We start from the raw sequence: 18880 nt of genomic DNA on the forward strand, positions 1-18880 counted from the left end.
TTCCGCTGCATTTGCCCAAGGTGACCGTTTGGTGTGGGTTCACCTCATTGTTCATGATCGGACCGTTCTTTTTTGAAGATTTGGGCCCAACTAGGGTTGCCACCTGTTCCATCACAGCAGCGAGGTACCGGACAATGCTGGAAACAGTGGTCGTTCCCCAACTCCAACAGCGGCAGTGTCTGCAGACGATCACCTTCATGCAGGATGGAGCCCCTCCTCACATCGCAAATCCTGTGAAGAACGCTCTTCGTGCACATTTTCCCGATGACAGGATTTTGAGCCGCTCATTCCCTACAGCATGGACACCGCGCTCTCTAGATCTCACTCCTTGTGATTTCTGGTTGTGGGGACACTTGAAGGAGCGTGTTTATCAGGGGGGTGTCGAAACCCTGCCTGACCTCTAAGACCGCATCACGTTGGAAGTGCGCAGCATCTCGCCAGAGATGTTCCACGCAAGTGTCGAGCACGTTCTGCATAGGATGACCATGCTCACTATGCATGATGGCGGCCACATTGAACAGTCATGCTAGTCAGTGGTCCAAATGGGACATTCCCAAGTATCGACAGATGGGTTTTACGCCGCGCGCTCACTGTACAGCGCCACATTATCCCCTGGTGGGGAGTTTTGGTGTTAAATTTTTTTTCATGCCATCCGTTTCCCCATGCCTTGATTAGCACACATACAAATTTTCAGGCAATTCCGTCCATTGGGTCAGCCTGCACACGACTCCAAACACCTGAGGTTATTTTATGGCCACCCTGTATGTATATCTATATTTACTTTTATAGCTATCTATTCAACTGTCTGGTAGATAAATAACTGGTTACTAGGGCTGAGCGATCGGGATCGGGAAAGATCAGATCCCGATCGACGATCAAGCAAATTTCACGATTCTGATCGGGATCGGCTGGAAAATGATCGGAAATTGGATTTTAAAATCGATCCTGAAATCTCAATATCGGCTCAACCCTACCGGTTACAGCTTATTGTTCTGTGTTTCTGACTGTGCACTATTACACACATTTTACAAAAGTGAAGAGGGAATCAGAGGAAAAGGGCAAGAAAGATTTTAAAAGGAGGACATTGGGTATTTTAGCAATGCATTATGCATGTGTTGTGATATTTTCATTTTGAATTGGAGGGTCACATTAAAGCCAAGGCCCTACGGAACGTAAGCGCCGCGATTTGTCTGTGAAACGTTGGGGGAAAAATCACAATATTTTACAGTCAGGGCAAAGTGGATGAGATTCTAGTGAATCCCATGCCCACTTTGCAGAAAAAACGCAATGCGGACACACCGTGATTTCCAGAACCAGCGCGGTTCAGGAAAGCGCAGCATGCCAATTATACTTATGGAAACGCCGGTGGTTTCCCCAAAGGTATAATTCTAACAGAAAGTCCGCAGGGGAAAACTCTGCGAATTTTCTGTCTAAAGTGATGCGTGAAGAACCGCGATGCGTTTCTGCTGCGTTGTAGCGCTTCTTTGCTGTGGGACGTCCCATGGGGCCGTAGCCTAAAGAGGATTGGTTAGGACAATTATCTGTCCCTACAGGGCAATCTGATCAATGAAAGAAGCCCCCACGGATTGCTGTGATTGTCTCCTTGGAATCCACCACACTGCAGGACAAGGCATAAACCCTTCTGGGTGCAGTCCATGACTCTACCTAATAGAGGAGGGCTCTGATAAGAAAATGTCCGCCAAATCGCTCTGCTTTAAATACTTATATTGCCTTATCATTAAAATTACATCACGAGAAATCCAGCTATTTAAACTACTTCAATATTTTGTAATATTTTGGTCATCTTTGCCAATTAATCTTAGATATTCCAGATTTTATTTATTTTCCTATGGAAGATCATTAGCAAGACAAGCTGTTTTACTGGCAAGACATCTAGGTTTCTGAAGTAGAAGACGAATTATTGAGTCACAACATTGCAATAAAAGCAGAAATTACCACTTGGTTATTTGCATGGATTGGTTTATGGCTATTTAATGTGAATAAATGGAGTAGCTGAAATCAATCTATTTCTAGAGATTCTTTTCTTTGACCTAAAATACAAGCAAAAATGTAACCTTTGCAGAATTAAGCCTGTGTAAGCTTGAATCCCAAGCAGATGTTAGTTATAAATCCTATGAAGTATTTTGTAACACAGGTCATTCAAGGCATTTTGTTCCACTGTGACTATAGTAGGGTTTCTATGCTTAAATATTCAATGATCACATTATAGTCAATGCTAAAAATTCTCAAATTGTTGAACATACTCAGAAATCTTTTTTTTCCAGTGATACCGGGGCTAAGGTTGCATTTATGTAAGGTTCCTAACGGGAAGTGCACAATGTACAAGTTAACCAAATTAGGTTTTGTGGTTGAGAACAATATATGTGTAGTCTGTTTTGTCAATTAATTATTTTTTTTTTTGATGGGCAGTATTATTTATAATTATGTTTAGTTTGTTATTGGAGGACACCCAGCATTTTGGCCATTTTTTTTGTATGAAGGCTAAGGGTAATGTTCACATGGTGGAAAATGGATTTGGCGTGTGAACATACCGTGCGCTAGCCACGACAGAATGCTGATGCAGTGCAGCGGCATTCTGTAGTAGCATTCTGCTCCGGCTTAGGCCTGAATGAATGGGCCTAATCGGGAGGGAGTCTCACGCTGCGGATGCGGTGCCTGAGTCAACCGCCAAATCTACAGAAAGATAGAGCATCTTGCTTCTTTTTTCTACTACTAGCTAGCAGAAAAGAGAAGCAAGCGGCTCCCATTGAAGTCAATGGGAGCTGTTTTGGCAGGCGGATTTTGAGGCAGCTGCTACGCCAAACTCTGCTACCAAAAAGTTCTGTGTGAACTAGCCTAATAGGAGAGGACATTCCCCTCATTGTAGAGGCTCTTGTTACTGCATAGCTAAATGCTAAAAACAATGGTACACACAAGTGGTTATACAGTAGGTTACAATAAAAAGAACATACATTATGGCTGTACCATGATAAAATCCCTATTTCTATTTATGTTATGTAGTGTACATAGAGAGGGGTTTCCGAGCGAATATCAAAAAGGACCTGGTGTCATTTCCCCACACAATAAGGTGGCATACTGGCCCAAAGACCTTGGATAAGGTGTCTCTGGGCCAGTTTGCCACCTTATTGCTTGCTAACCCCTTGTTCACATCTGCATTTGGTAATCCATTCGGGGAGTCCGCATGAGGATCCCCCGAACGGACTACTAAATGCATTGCCAAGTGTTGTGCAGTGAAAGGACACAAACCCCATAAATTATAATGGGGTCCGTGTTCTCTCCTCACGATGTCCGCACAGAACATGTGGACAGAAAAGTACTTCGTGATCTACTTTCATGTCCGCATGATTCATGCGGGCAGCATGAGGAAAGTACATGGACCCCAATATACTCTATAGGATTTGTGTGCTTTCACTGCACACCGCTTCCCAGTGTGTTCGGTAGTCCGATTGGGGGGTCACCATGCGGACTTCCCGAATGGATTACCAAACGCAGATGTGAACAAGGGGTAACTATGTTAGTTTCTCTATGGAGTGGAATTCTGCTTTGACTTTCACCACTCCAATAACAAAAGAGATGGAACCAACAAGAAATGGACGCCCTCTCTCAAAAGGAGCCATAGCAGCCATTAGCGCTATGGTATTGATAGTGGTCTAGAATACTGTTTCCATATGTATTTACATAAGAAAGAAAATATCTACCCATAAAATGTGCATAAGCACTCTGGAATGTTTTACTGACCTGAATTTTTTTTATTTTTACTGAAAAACTAAAATCACTAATAGCATTTACAGTAATGCATACATTAGAGTTGTAGAATGAAAATTAAAGATACATTCACCAAGGCTGTCTGTAGAGAAAGCATTTAGTGATATGTAATAACTACACAAATAGTGAATAAAGTAGTAAATAATGGGGCTGTCACACTTCACAAACACATCACAAAGAGTATGTCTCACTCTGGGTTTGCCATGTTCAGTGGTTGAAAATTGGATACATTCTGGTGTTTGGGATTCTTCTACTGAAAAAGGATCGTACACAGCAGAAAACCTCTTTTAGGCCGAGGTCCAATATTGCAAAAACGCAACGTTTTGGCCACGGCAAAAAAAAAAAAAAACGCTGCATTTTACACTACTTGCAAAGTGGATAGGATTCTGACGAATCTCATCCACACATTGCAGAAAAATACCCCCAGCAGAAATGCTGCGATTTCAAGAACTGTTGCATTTTTGCATGTCAATAATACCTATGGAAACACTGGAGCTTTTCATATAGGTATAATAGAAGAAGAAAGTCCGCAGAGGAAAACCCTGTAAACTTTCTGTGGTCGTTTCCACAGCACTTTCTGTGTGTAGCTCACTATGTGGGACCTTAACCTTAAAGAGGGCCTTTCATGTCCTCGGGCACCTGCGGTTTTATATACCACTAGAATTCAGCGATCTGTTGGCTTTCCCGTCATGTGATGACTGTCATGGCTGAGCAGTAAGGAATCCCCCCCTCCCCGAAAGTACAGAACTATGGACAAGTACTGTCAGGAGGGGTGTTACTCACAGCCCAGCTAGACTGTCAGGAATGCCCTTCTGATAGTGAAGAGATATCGGTAGGGCACCAATATCTCCAGCCCTGGGGCACATAATGGGAAACTTGACAGAGCGCTGAACTCAGTGCACTATCAGTTTTTTAGCGGTGTATAAAACCGCAGGTGCCTGAGGACATGAAAGGTTCTCTTTAAAGGGGTATTCCCATGAAGATAATTTTTTAATTTGTAAATAATTAAAAGATAAACATGTTTGCAAATATAAGTAATGAAACATTTTGCAGGAGATTTAAAGATTTTCTCTAAATATCTTGTGGTCATGTCTTGTTGTCTTGATCGGTTGCCACTATATATGACCATGAATGCAGGAACTTTCTAAGGTCAGAAAATCAGCCATGATTTCCTTATTGTATCTGGGATATCTTTTCATATTTGTAGTGTCCATGTCTGATAACCCAGGTACGATAAGAAAATCATAGCTGGCTTCCTGACAAGTCCCAGACCATAGAAAGTTTCTGCATTTGTGGTCGTAACCATTGGCAACCGATCAAGATAACAGACTGTCACCACTAAGAAAGTTAGAGAAATTCTTTAAAACTCTGCAGAATTTTTAACTAGTTTTATTTGCAAAAATGTTTCACTTTTACTTATCTACAAATATAGATATGATTATGTACATGGGAATACCCCTTTAAGGAAGAACATCTTACTTTTTCTTACCAGCAATGCCATACACAGGTTAAAATAACTTATATTATTATGAGGCCATTATATTATGTGAACATGAACCCATGATGACTAAAATGCATTCATGACTGCTATAATATGTGATTGCATACTATTGGCTCACAGCGTATAGAGGTAATTTATTTTGTCTAATCCTTACCCAATGTTTTCCTTTCGCATGTGAGTCGTATTGGTAAAAATATAATACTAGTTCATAAGCACCCAACAATGAGTCTCTTGTTGGCAGAGAATTTAATTTGTCATAGAGAAAGCATTTCGTCCATAAAACATGTAAAGGATTAGAAAAAAACACAAAACATTACATTTGATTGTCCCCAATGCAGTTATAGTATTCCCAAAAACCTCCTAGTAACCCCTCTATTCGTCATCAGTGCACCTTAAAACCTAAACGTGCCCATTTCCATTATAATTGTATCCCAGACATCTTTTCAGTAATTTGAAAATAATTTTTGGAGAGAAATAAAATATTATTAATCAGGCAAAATATACCCAAACACCTACAATAAATATACACGACTGATATTTCCATATGTTTGAAGATATATCAAATTCACCATTTCCCTATGTATTTTTTCTCTAAAGGATGGACAAAATTTGCCCGCTTAACTCGTGCGTTGACGAACAGTCGCAGTGTTTTGCAGCAGTTGACTCCTATGAACAAAGCAGAAGTGGTCCACAAACATTCCAGATTAGCAGAAGTAAGAGATCATTTATGCTTTCTCTAATATTACTTTGTTGTTTTCAATGTTCAACAATAGATAACAATATAAGAGTCGCTGAATGGTTTACAGTGAGCAATGCAAACAAGGTTGTCACCATTGGGCGCCAATTTTTGTAGTCAGACATGCATAGCTATGTATTAAAGGTTTTTGGTTCTTCATACTAAAAAGACCTCTGTGGAGGGGCAGGAGAGAGTGAGATTCTCCTGCCCTGGATATTAGATGTATTTCCTTATTTTGTGCACTCACAGCCTCTTATCTAATATCTAGCAGTGTTAAAAGGCAAGAAATAGCAGAGTGTAACTGCAGCAATTATTTGAGTGTCTCTTCTAATCTCCAGCCCCTCTTCATAGACTAATATAGAGAAAGTAACTGCCTGAAAAGTGGAGAATAAAACATGTTTCTTTAATAAGATATTACAGTGTTTCAGATAGTTGTTTATAGTTGGAGGTACGCTTTAAGGCCAATTTGCTGTAAAGTTGGAAAATTCTTTCCTGACCTTGCTGACAATCACACAGATTTCTGGTCAACATTCCAAATTAATAACAGATCATATGATACCAAATAGCATATATAAGATATAATAACGTATAGCATAACATTAAAAACATATCATATGATACTATATAACATATATAAGATATAATAACGTATAGCATAACATTAATAACAGATGATATGATACCATATAGCATATATAAGATATAATAACATACCTGTATAACATTAATAACATCTTCTATACCCCATGATAATTTTGTTGCCATTCTTCGAACTCGATCCAAATCTATATATGGATGACGTACGCAAGATACAGGTGTACCTGTGCTGTGTAGTGGGGTAAAATATGTATGTTTCGATGTATGTATGCGATGTATGTTAGAATTCAGTTTATTGTACCTCTGTACGTCTCCAATTTCAAGCAGTTTTTAAAGACTGAAGTAGAATAAACCCTATATAAAATGTATAGGTCCTAGTGTTTTGTTGAGACTAGGAAAAACATTAATGGACAGTAATGGTCCTCATGTATAAAGACTGCTAAAAGAAAAAGTACTATTATTGCTCACAGAAAACAATCAGCTTCTAGCTTCCCACCCTTAAAGGATTTGTCCAGGAATAGAAAACATCAGATTTTTTTTTTATTATAGTTGTCCCCATCACAATATGTCTTATCTTTTAATGCCATTATTTTCATTTTTCTTGTTATATCATCAATTATTTTACACAGATCTTTATATTTGGCTTTTGGAGGCCATTGACAGGCCAGGGCCTTAAGGAGACTCTTAACAAAGTTCACTACTTAATTATCTATTAATTAGAGAAACTTAAGCGCTCAAGTAGGTCAGTGGCCAGTCACATACAGATCCTCTGTAAACAGCCGAGCAGTTACAGTTGCACAATTTATTTGTCTCTTATACCGAATCTCTTCTATCCGATGTATTTTAAGATAACAAATAGCAAAATAATTGAAAATATTAGAAATGCACTCAGTTATGAGAATATATTCTAATAATATTTTTCATATATAGGTTATGTCCATATTGTCCTCTTAGTTCCCCTCCCTCCATTCATCATATTGCATTTTGGCATAATAATTACTTAGGACCCTTACGCAACTCCATCATTGCTCTAACTTGAGAAATCAAGATGGCTTTACAACATATTTATACATGAGCTGACAAGTGCTTGTTGGCAAACACATCAGTTGGTGCTCATGTAGCTCTTTCAGCCTTTTATAGAGGCCCATGCAAAGTACATGAGGGAGGAAGATGGCAGGAGCTACATTGATGATCATCCGCACATCCCGGTTTACACAGGGCAATATACTGCAGACAATCTTGAATATTTTAGGCTGCATAAAAGATCCGATCATCTAGGAAATAAGTGTTTGCCTGATTGTTGACTTATTTGAAAGACTTCTAAGCAGATGATACCTAGTCCTATAATAGGGCCAAGGCAGTACTGTGCACCATAAGTGAATCAAATGGCAAACAGTCCCCATATATCTCCCCCAGATTTTTGGCTTATGTGTTGTCCAGGGCAAATCTTGAATAAGCTGCAGCCCAGGTGTGGGTCCTGAGGCTCAATACTGGACCATAGAAGGCACTTCAGGGCAGATCCTTGGAGGAGAGGAAGTGGCTGGGTCTGTCTTGAAACCCTGACAGCCTGGTGAGACGTTACTGTACTACTGTTTTGGTTGCATAGTGTGAGTGGTAGTAAGCCACATGTACAGTTAGTATTTTCCATTTAGTTAGTGCTCAGACGAGCAGGATTTGTTTTGCCTTTTTGCCTAAAGTTTAGGTTGTATTTTATTTTGCTTATCCCTTGCTTGACGTAAATGTTTATTTATTTTGTTGTTTTTAAATAAACTGTATTTTTGCTGAAAGATTTGTGTCCCTGTCACTGACCGGTTGGGTCCACACCACTGTTTCTATCGAGCTACCTTCCCCACAATACATGTAAAGTTATTTTTCCGAATTTGGCACATGTCTCCACCTCCTTTTTTTGTGATACGCTGGGCTATGATATCACTCATCATACTTTTTTAATGTAGATTATGATCCCCATATGGGGGGGGGGGGTTTATCTTCGGTCGGTTGGTCAGGATCTTCAGGGGAAGGGAGGTAATTATTCCAGGGTTCCCCCTAATTTTTGACTATAGATGCCATTGCTGCGCTCCGCCATACACATCTGCATGTACTATACCTTCATGACTTGTTTATTTGTTTTCCTATCATATTAGTTCAATAGTTCATTCAGTTCAGTTAGTTCAAGAGTCACATGATACATCCCCTATCAGCCTTCTTAGGATGCAGAGCTGAGTGCTACATGGCATACTATAGGTTTGTACTGTAGATCTGTTTACTCTGCCAGATACCTTCTCCTTGTTCTATTTAAAACCTCATGGTTTACTATACGGTCACCAACCTGCTAGACAATAATTCCAGCATATAGGGTTGAAAATAAAAATATTAACCTATAGAGGTCATCATGACCCCGCTAGTTTCTGGTATTGCCCTTTTAAAATGTTAAAAATGATCAGATAAATTTAATACATAGCAGAAATATAACTCATCCAAAGACCTAGTAGTGACTTTGTATAACAGGTTAGATCTGTGTTCTCAGCAGTATCCAGAGCCATTGAAATAATGAACTAACTAAACTCATCTTTTGAACAAGATCATAAGGAACTAACTTCTAAAAGGAATTAAATTCCACATATCTGCTTGTGATCACCTGTAATGTGTAGGGGAATGGGGCACAAGTTGTTATACTCCTGTGCATTGATACCGTAGAGGAAATGAAGGATTACATGATGCCGATTTACATCTTAAAAGAACTTCAAATATTAATACATTCTTAGTGACCGCACTTGGGAACTTTTTGGAGATCCCAAATGAGAACCCTTCTGTTAACTAATAGGGTGTTTGATAATTAGTTTTCTAAACTTAAGTCTATCATTTCCTGCTATAGAAATCTGGCCCTACCATTACATATTGTGCATTAGGTTTATTGGGTCTTTAAAGCTCTCTAAAATTGCAGAGCAATTAATGCGTTATATATTTTGCTATTTATTAGGAGGGCTTGCTAATCATACCGGCTTCAAACACTATTTCGCAGTGTACAAAGGTTCTTTATTGAACGCCTATGCCTAATTAAAATAACAATAAATTTTGATTGCCTTTCTAAAATTAGCCTCTTTGTGAAGTGGAAATGCTCTAGTTTACATGCTATGGCTAAGGAGAGATACCTCTGTTTTCTTTGCTGCTTGCAGCTGCCGAACCGTTTTTCAGGTTATTTTGTAAATTTAACCTTCGCTTTCCTGGCGACAGTTTTGTAACAGTTTAATGCGCTAGTAAAAGAGAGCATCAGATAATATAGCACATTCTCAGAATTCAATGCGTTTTGTAGATTGATATGACATCCTTTTCTTTGCACATCTGTAATTAATCCCCCCTGGGGTAAGGTTACGCTTGCAGCCTCCCTTGCGCCTAGTGTGTAATAGGACGTGGACTGTCCTGTGCTGCATGATTCATGCACTGATGAGATCCTTAGATTGCCCCAATTAATAATTCACTGAGTGTTGTTAGCCTTTGGAACCTAATCAAAATGTAAGATAAAAGGATCTCTTTTTACTTGAAGGCAAGGGTGTCTGTCATCCACTTAGACGTGTTTGCAGCTTCATCCCTAAGTGTTACTATGTAACTGAGCAACCCAAATCCATATATGTGTTGATTTTACTTCTCTAGATAAACAGCCCCTAAAATAGAAAGTTGTTTGATGTTCTTACCGCAGCACAGTCATCCCCGGGGGTAGCTACATTGAGATTCCTGTAGGCGTACGTATTTGGGGGGCAAAAGTCTCCTGAGACTCTATAATGAGAAATAAAATTCCAGGTAAAGGTTGACATTTATTCTACTTACCTGTTGTTATCTCACCATCAATGTATATGGACATATTATTTGTGTTATACAGAAAGGATCTACGAATATGTGTTGGATACAAAGAAGAATGAAGTGTTATACAAATACCATAGATATAAAGTTAATATAAAATATGATGAACAGTAATGGTGGATGAGGGTTATAGGTAAAGTATAAAAAAAATTATAATTTGTCATGGAAAAACTTAACAAAATATTTCCTGATACAATATTGTGGGGATACCCGCTATATATAAAAATAAGTCCTTCAGAAGTTTTCCTTTTTGATAGTGCCATCTAGGTAGGAGACGGATATCATAAGTATACAGTGTACAGAAAAATATACTATATAGATAAATATATCAGAAGGGTAAACAGTTAACCATAGCACATGTACATTTACATTTGAAAAAAAGTAGATATTAGCAAAATATGTACATAAACAAATGAAGATATTGGACAGATAGATAGATAGATAGATAGATAGATAGATAGATAGATTTAAATCAGATATAGTGTGGGGAAGGTAGCTCGGTAGAAGCAGTGTTGCAGACTCAAACAGTCAGAGACAGGGACACAAATCTTGCAGCAAAGCAAAATAAAATACAGCCTTAACTTCAGGCAAAACAATAAGAAACAAAATCCTGCTCGTCTGAGCTACTAACTAAATAGTAATAATAAGCTATCTATATGTGTGGTTTACTAACAGCTACACGAACATACACAATAGATAAATAAATAGATATATAGATATTAAATATGATCTGAATATATAATTATAAGATAATAAATAGATAAGATATATAGATCATATAGCTGATATTAGACATGAGCTTGAAATATAAATACAAAATATATGTATAGATAGATAAATAGATGGAATAGTAGATGTATAACCATACAGTTTGTATACCGCAATAATGTTTTATTTACCTCTCTACCATTATACACACACAGGTCTATTTGGTCTTATTTTAGACCTACATCAAAGAGCGGAAACATCAAGCATCACTGCCTGAACAATGTGTGGTTTTTTATCACTCTGAATAATCCATATAAACAAGTCTTGATGTTCAATAATAGAAAACTGAATCACTGCCATTTGATATAACATCTAATCTTCAAAAATCTAGAACTGTGACAGGATTGTATTTTCTTTTTATGAGAGTTTCCACAAATAAGAGATTAGAAGCACACTCAGATCTTTGATGAAGTTTACTGAGTTCTATAGAAAAGACAAGTTTGTGGAGCAGCCCAGTGTTTGATACTTCACATATCTATGCCTGAAGTCACTCCCTCTAGAATACCCCTTGATTTGATGTCCTCATTAATATCCTTCTGTTCCCTTCACCCACTCCATTGTAGGAGTATATAAGGCTCTTACAAGGTCCGTAAAGGAGCCAGGACCCCTATGACAGATACATTTTTTGAAAAGACGGATCTTGCTGAATCCAATGGAGTCTGTTAAATCTCCATCAGATTTCCATACTTTGGGTGGCAACAAATGTGTTAAAGATACTGATGCTCTTTTCATCAGAAATATGTATATCTCTAACAGGAAGCAAATAATACTAATTTAACCAAGTCATGTCTGCCACTTGCTTACTACCTGTTGTCAGCTGTTTATCTCTTCAAGGACATACTTGCATGTCCTTGGCAAAATAGTGGCTGCACAAGATCAGTAACCGTTTTATTACCATTCCTGTCTTCTCATCAGTGTGGATAGAACTATGGGAGCCACCATGATCTGTTTCCCCTTCCCCTAGGCCTGGTGGTCGTGTGATCCACTGGGTGCTGGGAACTGCATGAGCTGCTGGGTGCTAGAGAACCCAGATCAGCTCTTTTACAGTGTATATTAGAAAGCTGTATTCCTCATGTAACTGGGGTTAATACATTAGTTCTAGTTACAGGCGAAAGACTGTATTGTTAAAATGTTCTCCAAAGGTGGGCAAAATAAATAAATAAATAAAGCAAAATAAAAAAAGTCACTTCCTCAGACACACCACAGGTTCTTGTACCACTGGAATGCCTACGTGAATATTTCTGTTACAGAGAGCAAACATTTAAAAAAAAAAAAACTTTGTTATAAAAAAAAAAACAGGTAAAATGTAAAAAAAAAAAAAAAAAAAAAAAAAAACTGATTTGTTTCCCTTTTTTATATTTTAGATTATTAAAAAAAAAGTGACATAAAACCCCCTAAGCATCACTGAAAAAATACACAAAAATTGTTTAAATAACCAGAATGAAAAAAAAATGTTTTAGCCTTCAAAGCTGCATATACCAAAAACAAAAAACAAAAAAACCTGAAAGTGTATCTGGTCATGTACACTGGAAACTGACCATGAAGTGGTTACATCATGTGTGAAAGGAAAAGACGGGCTCTTTACTAGAAATTAGCTAAATTCAGCCTTATCCCAATAGCATAGTCCAACCTAGTTGGGCGCTGGGGATGGTCCTGGTTTCTTTGCCAGAGTTTTCAAGAATTTACCTATGGGGCTTACAGAACGATTGATGGAGAAAAAAAAATGTTAAGTAACCTTCTAACTTCCTTTACTTGTGTTTTTATCATCTGTTTAAGACACCTATAATGTTGCCTTGAGGAGGTCAGAAAAGTGAATTATATGTTCTAAATGCCTAATATGGTTTCTTATCTCATACAGGTTTTACAGCTGGGATCAGACATCCTTCCTCAATACAAACAAGAAGCACCAAAAACTCCACCCCACATTATATTGCATTATTGTGCTTTCAAGACCACATGGGATTGGGTGATCCTAATACTAACCTTCTACACTGCGATCATGGTTCCCTACAACGTCTCCTTTAAGACAAAACAGAATAACATTGCCTGGCTGGTGCTGGACAGTGTGGTGGACGTTATTTTTCTTGTTGATATAGTTTTGAACTTTCATACAACTTTTGTTGGTCCTGGAGGAGAAGTTATTTCGGATCCCAAACTAATAAGAATGAACTACTTGAAAACATGGTTTGTCATTGACTTATTGTCTTGCTTACCATACGATATCATCAATGCCTTTGAAAATGTGGATGAGGTGAGTGTACGCCAGCCTTATTAAACATGTACAATGAAATTCTATGTCTGTTTAACCCCTTCCCGCCGATGGCACTTTTTGACTTCCTGACCAAACTCGATTTTTCAAAACTGACATGTGTCACTTTATATGGCAATAACTTTGGAAGCTTTAACTTACCAAAGTGATTTTAAGATTGTTTTTTCGTAACACATTGTACTTCATATTAGTGGTAAATTTTGGTTGATATGTTTTGTGTTTAATTATGAAAAAATTTGAAATTTGGTGGAAATTTTGAAAAATATGCATTTTATAAAGTTTGAAATGATGTACAATACATACAGATAGTCAGACCACCAAAATTATATCATAAATCTCATGTTCCAGATCTCTGCTTTATGTCAGCATAAAACTTTAGGCGCCCTTTTAATTTTTACGGACATTATAAGATTTACAAGTGAAACAACAATATTCAAAATTTTCAAGAAATTTCCAAAACCCATTTTTTAAAGGGCCTAATCCAGTTATGAAGGGGTTTTGAAAGACCCTTGTATTAAAGCCCCCCATAAATCACCCCATTTTCAAAACTGCACCCCTTAAATAAACCAAAACAACATATACCTAGTAGTTTAACCCTATAAGTGCTTAACAGGAATTAATACAAAATGGAGGTGAAATTTTCAAATTTGAATTTATTTTACTAATATTTTCGTTTAGCCCTAGAATTTGCACATTCACAAGGGGTTAAAGGAGAAAACGCATCCCACAATTTGTTAGGCAAGTTCTCCCGACTACCATAGTACCCCACTTGTGGGTGTAAACTAATATATGGACGCACAGTGAGACGCAGAAGGGAAGGCGCGCCAAAGAGCTTTTAGAGTGAAAATAGATTTTGCTGCACACACTGTTTTGTGATCAAAGGAATATAGAGATTTATTTTACAATATAGTTAACGCCTTTTGACACAATGCAAAATATTGGCATAGAAAGACAGGCTAGATCAATTGGATATGACGTTTCGGTCCTTAGACCTTCATCAGACGCGATCTAGTGTGGTAGCAGGATCAGTATAAGTGTCAAGGCATGCCATGCCATGACACTTATACTGATCCTGCTACCACACTAGAGCATGCCATGCCTTGACACTTATACTGATCCTGCTACCACACTAGATCGCGTCTGATGAAGGTCTAAGGACCGAAATGTCATATCCAATTGATCTAGCCTGTCTTTCTATGCCAATATTTTGCATTGTGTCAAAAGGCGTTAACTATATTGTAAAATAAATCTCTATATTCCTTTGATCACAAAACAGTGTGTGCAGCAAAATCTATTTTCACTAGTATATTTGGGTCGAAGGACCTTTTTTTCGCTAGCACCACATATAATTTTTGAGTGTGCGGTACCATTGACTTTTTTGCTGCAAAGAGCTTTTAGAGGGCAGATCTGGCTGTGATCAGTTTCAGGAGCCATGTCGCATTTACAAAACCCTTGAGGTGTCAAAACAGTGGAAACCTCTAGAAAGTGACCCCATTTTGAAAACCGCACCCCTCAAAGAATTTATCAAGTGATGTAGTGAGCATTAGTAACCCCGAAGTGAATGTGTAAGCTGTGCGGAGTAAATTGGGCACACCAAATCCTATTTTATTTTCCCACTAGCTCCTATGACACGAACGGGGAAGAGGGGCATTCTGGGGGATCAGCGCTGGTGTATTATCCCTCATAAGCTCTAAATATGGGGGGTCCCCTGAAAACGCTCGCACAGCTTACACATTTCCTTCTAGTCGCAGCCACTTATGTCCTAATGATTTGGCGACTTTTAGGGTTTTTGTCTTCACATTGTACAAGGTAGATTTTTATTTTTATTTTCTGGCAATGTGGCCATATGAGGGCTCGGTGTTTGCGGTATCAGATGAGCTTTTCAATGCTGCCATTTTGGGGCCTGTAACTTATTGACTACATTTTATTAACTCTTTCTGGGTGGGATGTAAAAGGAAACATCAATTCTGGCATTGCTTTTTAGCATTTATTTTTTTTCCTGCGCAGCGTACAGCATAAGTAACATGTTACCTTTATACTGCGGGTCGGTACGGTTACGGCGATACCTCATTTATATTATTTTTTAATGCTTTGCTATTTGTGCAGAATAAAATTCAATTTAGGGAAAAAAATCATTATTTTTGCATCGCCATCTTCTGAAAGGCATAACATTTTTATTTTTTGCTAGACAGAGCTGGTTGAGGGCTTATTTTTTGCGGGAAGACCTCTTCTTTTTATTGGTACCATTTTGGTTTTCATCTGACAATTTGATTACTTTTTATTGAACATTTTGTAAGGGAAAGGTGGTGAATAATCATTATTTTCTGCGGTTTTCTACGTTTTTTTTTTTACGCTGTTCGCCGTTCGGGTTAAATAATGTTTTAATTTTATTGTTCAGGTTATTACGGACGCGGCGATACCAAATATGTAATGTTTTTTTCTATTTTTCTTTATTTTACATAATAAAACATTTTATATGGGGAAAATGAGATTTTTGGGGCTTTATTTATTTATAATTTATTTTAAACTTATTTAAACATTTTTATTTTTACTTTTTTCTAACTTTTTTTTTCTGTCCCCATGGGGGATTGAAGCAGTGATCGGCTGATCACCGCTTCACTACATATACACTGCAATACACGTGTTACACGTGTATTGCATTGTATAGGAAGCTGTCAGCCTGTGTAGACGCACAGGCTGACAGCTTCATTTACGGCAGGATCAGCCAGGAGCGAGGACGGGCTAAGTGATGGGGCAGACCCGGGGTCACTGATCAGACCCCGGGCTGCCCCCTACGAACACCGGCACCCCCCGAAACCGGCGCGGGGGGTGCCGATCGCCACCATACTACACTGTAACCCCGGAGGTGCCGGCGGTCATGTTGACCGCCGGCATATCAGGGGTTAACACCCGCGATCGGACCCGGTTCCGACCGCGGGTGTTACAGAGCATTGTCAGCCGTGTATTACGGCTGACACCCACTGTGCATGGTGCGCACACAGTTTCTGTGTGCACACCATGCATCCACAGTAATAGTACAGCGGTTTGCGGGAAGCCCTTCCCTGCAGCGCCGTACTATTACGGCGAATGTCGGGAAGGGGTTAAAGTGTTATGTTGTAGCAAATTTAGAAGCTGTGCCATAATACGTATCATACCTACTGATCATACTCATCTCCAGTTTAGATAACTAATGCAATTTGTCATGAAAGCATTTCACAATAACATAACTAGAGATAAGATTTGATTCTGGTTCAGTTAAGATCAGTAATAGGCCTAAGTGCACAAATCCCCTGAACCCACACACAGTGTTATCTATGTATTAACTCCTATTACATTCAGATTGAGACCTTATCTTTCTAATCTTTTCCCACGAATTTGACACTTTCTCCATCATCCTGGCTATTTATACTGCCTATTAGTCATCAGTGGCCTTATATTTAGAGACTTATATTCCCTCATGATTGGCTGTCCCTTGCCATAGAACTGTTTGCAAAGCATTATGGGTTAGTTATCTCATCCCTTTTCCATCTCTTTGTCATGGCCATTTTAGTTGGTTTGTAGGAATTGAACTGCAAAATGTTCAGATTGATTAGAATCTGAATGTTTTCAAAAATTCATCACAAACTAATTTCACTCACTTTTAATAATGAAACCCTTGAGAGCCTGCAATCCACACCTCTTTCCACCCCGCCCTACCATAGAGTGGCCAAACATACATGCACTGTAAGTAGAATAGTTAGCATATCCATTTATTTCAACTTATCAGGAGATCATGTACTTTTAGAAAATGTTCTTAACTTGTAACACACATGACATATGTGGGCATATTGTTCAGCTAATAGGACATATAAGAGATGACACATAATGATCAACACATAAGGGAAGGTCACCAATATCTAAAGACTGGAAAACCCATCTTATTATACTTATATCTTGGGAAATATAATAAATTACAGTAATTGTAATGGTGATCAGGTCGGAGACCATCAACATTGGTGCCCTGCAATTGCACAGGAGTACAGTTCTCTTGAATTTTCACCCACTTTCTGTCAACAGGTAATGACATAAAGGTGTATACAATACCTAATATAGCAATATAATATTCTGACTTGTAGCTTAAACTAACTGAAGTGTCATACCCAATACATTACTTTATCTATTTTGCTCCATATATCAAATATAGCTAAATCTCTCCTTTCAGTCTATACAGCTGGTTGCCTAGGTTACTGACCTGCTCTCAGGTCAGGACGATGATTCGGTTCCTACTCTCGATCAAACATACCGTATTTTCTGGACTATAAGCCGCACATAAAAACCTACGATTTCCTCAGAAATCGTAAGTGCGCCTTATAGTCCGGTGCGCCTTATATATAGATGGAAGCGGCGGCAAAGTCTGTGTGCCGCTTCCATACATACATAAAAGGCACCGTAAGGGTGCATTCACACTACCGAACGCCAGCGTGTATCACAGCTGTACACGCCGGCGTTACAGCAGGGCTGCCGGACACTTCCCATTCATTTCTATGGGAGCCGGCATGCGAGCGCTCCCCATAGAAATGAATGGAAAAAAGCAGTCCATTCATTTCTATGGGGAGCGCTCGCATGCCGGCTCCCATAGAAATGAATGGGAAGTGTCCGGCAGCCCTGCTGTCACGCCGGCCTGAAACAGAACGTGAAACTTACCGAGCGGTGCAGGGTGGGCGGGTGTGCATTCAGGCCTCCTCTTCCTCCGATGTCCTGACCACTTCCTCCGGCACTCGCGAACTGATAATGGCCTGGGCGCATGCGCAATATCATAATGCTTCTACTACGGCTACTGCGCATGCGCCCAGGCCATTATCAGTTCGCGAGCGCCGGAGGAGGAGGACGGAACATCGGAGGAAGAGGAGGCCTGAATGCCCGCCCACCCTGCACCGCTCGGTAAGTTTCACATTCTGTTTCAGGATTTTATTTTAAAGCGGGGGGGTAGTTTAATGTAACTTTTACGGTTGGGCTCTATCAGCATGATTTTGCTGATAGAGCCCCTTTAACTCCTCGCCTGCCGAGCGCTTCCAATAGAAGCGGCTGGCACGCGGGGGGTTAAGCGGCCGCTGGCAAAGTCTGCGTGCTGCCGCTTTCAATAACATATAATGCGCACCGGACTGCGCCTTATAGTCCGGTGCGCCTTATATATGAACCGAGACGGACTATAAGGCGCTCATGGGCAATGAGTCCGTAAAATACGGTATTCTCTTCTCTCCCTCTCTCTTCAAACTTCTATCCATTTTTGAGCCCTAATAAGGGGTATATAGGTTTCCTGAGCAGTGCTTTTGTTATCTCCTGGCGTAAATTGGAGTTTACAACAAGCCTGAAGATGCTGCTGGAA

The 18880-nt window shown here is 39.1% G+C and overlaps 1 protein-coding gene across 3 annotated transcripts in view; it reads left to right on the forward strand.

Moving 5' to 3' along the window:
- The window catches only part of KCNH5 (potassium voltage-gated channel subfamily H member 5), a 269995-nt gene that overhangs the window by 80385 nt on the left and 170730 nt on the right, over nt 1-18880 (forward strand). For all 3 annotated transcript variants that reach the window (XM_075282744.1, XM_075282745.1, XM_075282746.1), the window contains 2 exons: nt 5885-6000; nt 13105-13497. In XM_075282744.1, coding sequence (XP_075138845.1) covers nt 5885-6000; nt 13105-13497 — 509 coding nt within the window. The remainder of the gene's footprint in view (nt 1-5884; nt 6001-13104; nt 13498-18880) is intronic.

The sequence above is a fragment of the Leptodactylus fuscus genome, chromosome 7, assembly GCF_031893055.1.
Source record: "Leptodactylus fuscus isolate aLepFus1 chromosome 7, aLepFus1.hap2, whole genome shotgun sequence".
NCBI classification, from domain to species: domain Eukaryota; kingdom Metazoa; phylum Chordata; class Amphibia; order Anura; family Leptodactylidae; genus Leptodactylus; species Leptodactylus fuscus.